Source organism: Sinocyclocheilus grahami, unplaced genomic scaffold (assembly GCF_001515645.1).
Source record: "Sinocyclocheilus grahami isolate Dianchi unplaced genomic scaffold, SAMN03320097.WGS_v1.1 scaffold2354.1, whole genome shotgun sequence".
Taxonomy (NCBI): Eukaryota; Metazoa; Chordata; class Actinopteri; order Cypriniformes; family Cyprinidae; genus Sinocyclocheilus; species Sinocyclocheilus grahami.
This window is the reverse complement of record NW_015507533.1, coordinates 28,163-30,392: the sequence shown is the minus strand read 5'-3', so window position 1 is coordinate 30,392 and position 2,230 is coordinate 28,163. Positions and strand designations below refer to the sequence as shown.

Sequence of the window (2,230 nt, the reverse complement as noted above, 5' to 3'; positions counted from 1 at the left end):
TGTAGGTGTGGGGAGTGAATGTACAGCGCTCTCTCCCACCTTCAATACCATGACTGAGGTGCCCTTGAGCAAGGCACCGAACCCCCAACTGCTCCCCGGGCGCTGCAGCATAAATGGCTGACCACTGCTCCGGGTGTGTGTTCACGGTTTGTGTGTGTTCACTGCTGTGTGTGTGTGCACTTTGGATGGGTAAAATGCAGAGCACTAATTCTGAGTATGGGTCACCATACTTGGCCACATGTCACTTCATGTCATGTCACAACTGTCAGTGAATTAAGTGCTACAATCATTTCAAGAAAAAGACAAACTACTTAAGATTGTTTATTGCACCAAAAGTCATTTGAAAGATCTGAGACTGAGATCACAAGTATGCATACACCTTGCCAAATCTGCAAAATGTTAATTTAAAAAGAAAATAAGAGAGGTCATAAAAATTGCATTTTGTATTGACTGCATACTTCTGAGAATACTTCATAAGAAGCTATTTCACATATTTAAAGTTACAGCAGGCTCCGTTTCTCTTGAGCCCACTAAGTTTGAACAGACCTAATGTGTGTGGTGGGGACTAATAGAGAATAGAGTCACACGAGAGGAGGCGATCCCTCCATCACACTATTATTGGTTCATGTGATGAATCCTGACTCTTGTTTTGATGAACATTTCACATCCACATGAGCGTGAATAAATAATGATGGTGTTACTGAGAAGACTAATACAAAAAAGTAAATACTAAACAACTCACTCACATAGATATCACCGCCTTATGTCACAAACAATTCAGATTTTGAAATGGCCTAAAAACATGTGTTTTTCTTTCTTTCTTTCTTTTTTTGGTGAGCAGAATTTTTTTTTATTAAGCTATGATGACTGCTGATCTAAAAAGGTGAATATTAAAAATAATACCTGAACATCAGTTCACAAATGACATATACATGAAAGCTGTTGTGCATTGTATTGTTTATTGTTATTATTTTGGAATTATGGTTATTATTTTAGAAACACTAACTTGAGATTTACACTTGGTTTTAACAAATAGAACACACATATATATATATATATATATAAAATTGTTGTTATTATTATTATTATTATTATTTGATAGTATAAATCATGTTTATTTAACCAGAAAGTAACTGGGACATGAGTTTATACTGGGAAAGAAAAGAAAACTGTGAGGACTGTCTCCTTATGTCAGAATGCCACAGCAGGCCTCTGATGTTTACATACAGGACACACAAATAATATCTAAACTAAAAGACACAGTTCAAAGGTTTACATGCGCTTTTCCCTAGTTTACAAAATTGGGACAACATAGTGTTTTTTTCTTTTGCTTTCAGAGCAAATAAGAACACAGAAATAATATTACATCACTTAGGCCTACTTCCGCTTCAACAAACACACAAACATCGGTACACAGAGGAAGCTCTTCCGTACACTCAGGAACATTGTAGCTTATACAGTTCATCACTCGTTGTTTGAGGTTGCAGTATTGGTGCTTTAGGTTTAAGTTGACGATTTATTATTGTTCACGGTTCTTTTGTAGGCAATAAAGCATGGACTTAGAAATGCAATGTTAAAATGAACTAACGGAGACGATCGTGTAGCTACACTTTAATAAGACAGAGTCTTTAAATAAAACACATTCATTTGTTATAAATTGATACTCACGCAGATTTTGTGCCATTTCTGCCTCCAAGTTTCAAAATCAAACGAGAAATCTTGCAGAAGAGGCTACAACATTAAGATTCAAAGCTACAAATAGTCGCGTGTGATTAATTATTTCTTAAAGAAAGTCCGTTTTAAGACAGCAGTAAAAATAAACATTTTCATCCTTGTAAAATATTATTTTGATAAGTATTAAATATGTGGGTTTAACATCTTACCCGAAATGTGCGCCATTATACAACCAACGCCTCGCCGTTGTCCAAACCGAAAGTAAATGTTACACTGACCTAGAAACGAGCCTGTTTGAACTAAATCCACCACAGGAGGGCGCAGGTCAACATATCCATCAGCGCTATAGCACAGGCAGAAGCTGTACTACAAATACTCACACAGAAACATTTGTCCTGATAAAGAAATTTCATTTCTAACAGTTCTGTTCCTTTCCTATCCAAACCACATTATTTCATATTAAAGATGCATTGTGCTTTTCCATCTTATTTTGAGAGTTGAGGTTGTACAATGTTTGCTAAAATTCTGTATTATAATTTTTACCATATTAACATAG

General features: G+C 35.7%; 1 protein-coding gene across 1 annotated transcript in view; it reads right to left on the bottom strand.

Annotated features, from left to right (window-relative positions):
- The window catches only part of LOC107574822 (early endosome antigen 1-like), a 25,195-nt gene extending 23,274 nt beyond the window's left edge, over window positions 1-1,921 (bottom strand). The window contains exon 1 of the mRNA XM_016261259.1: window positions 1,884-1,921. Coding sequence (XP_016116745.1) covers window positions 1,884-1,899 — 16 coding nt within the window. The 5' untranslated portion in view covers window positions 1,900-1,921. The remainder of the gene's footprint in view (window positions 1-1,883) is intronic.
- Window positions 1,922-2,230: the final 309 nt, after the last annotated feature.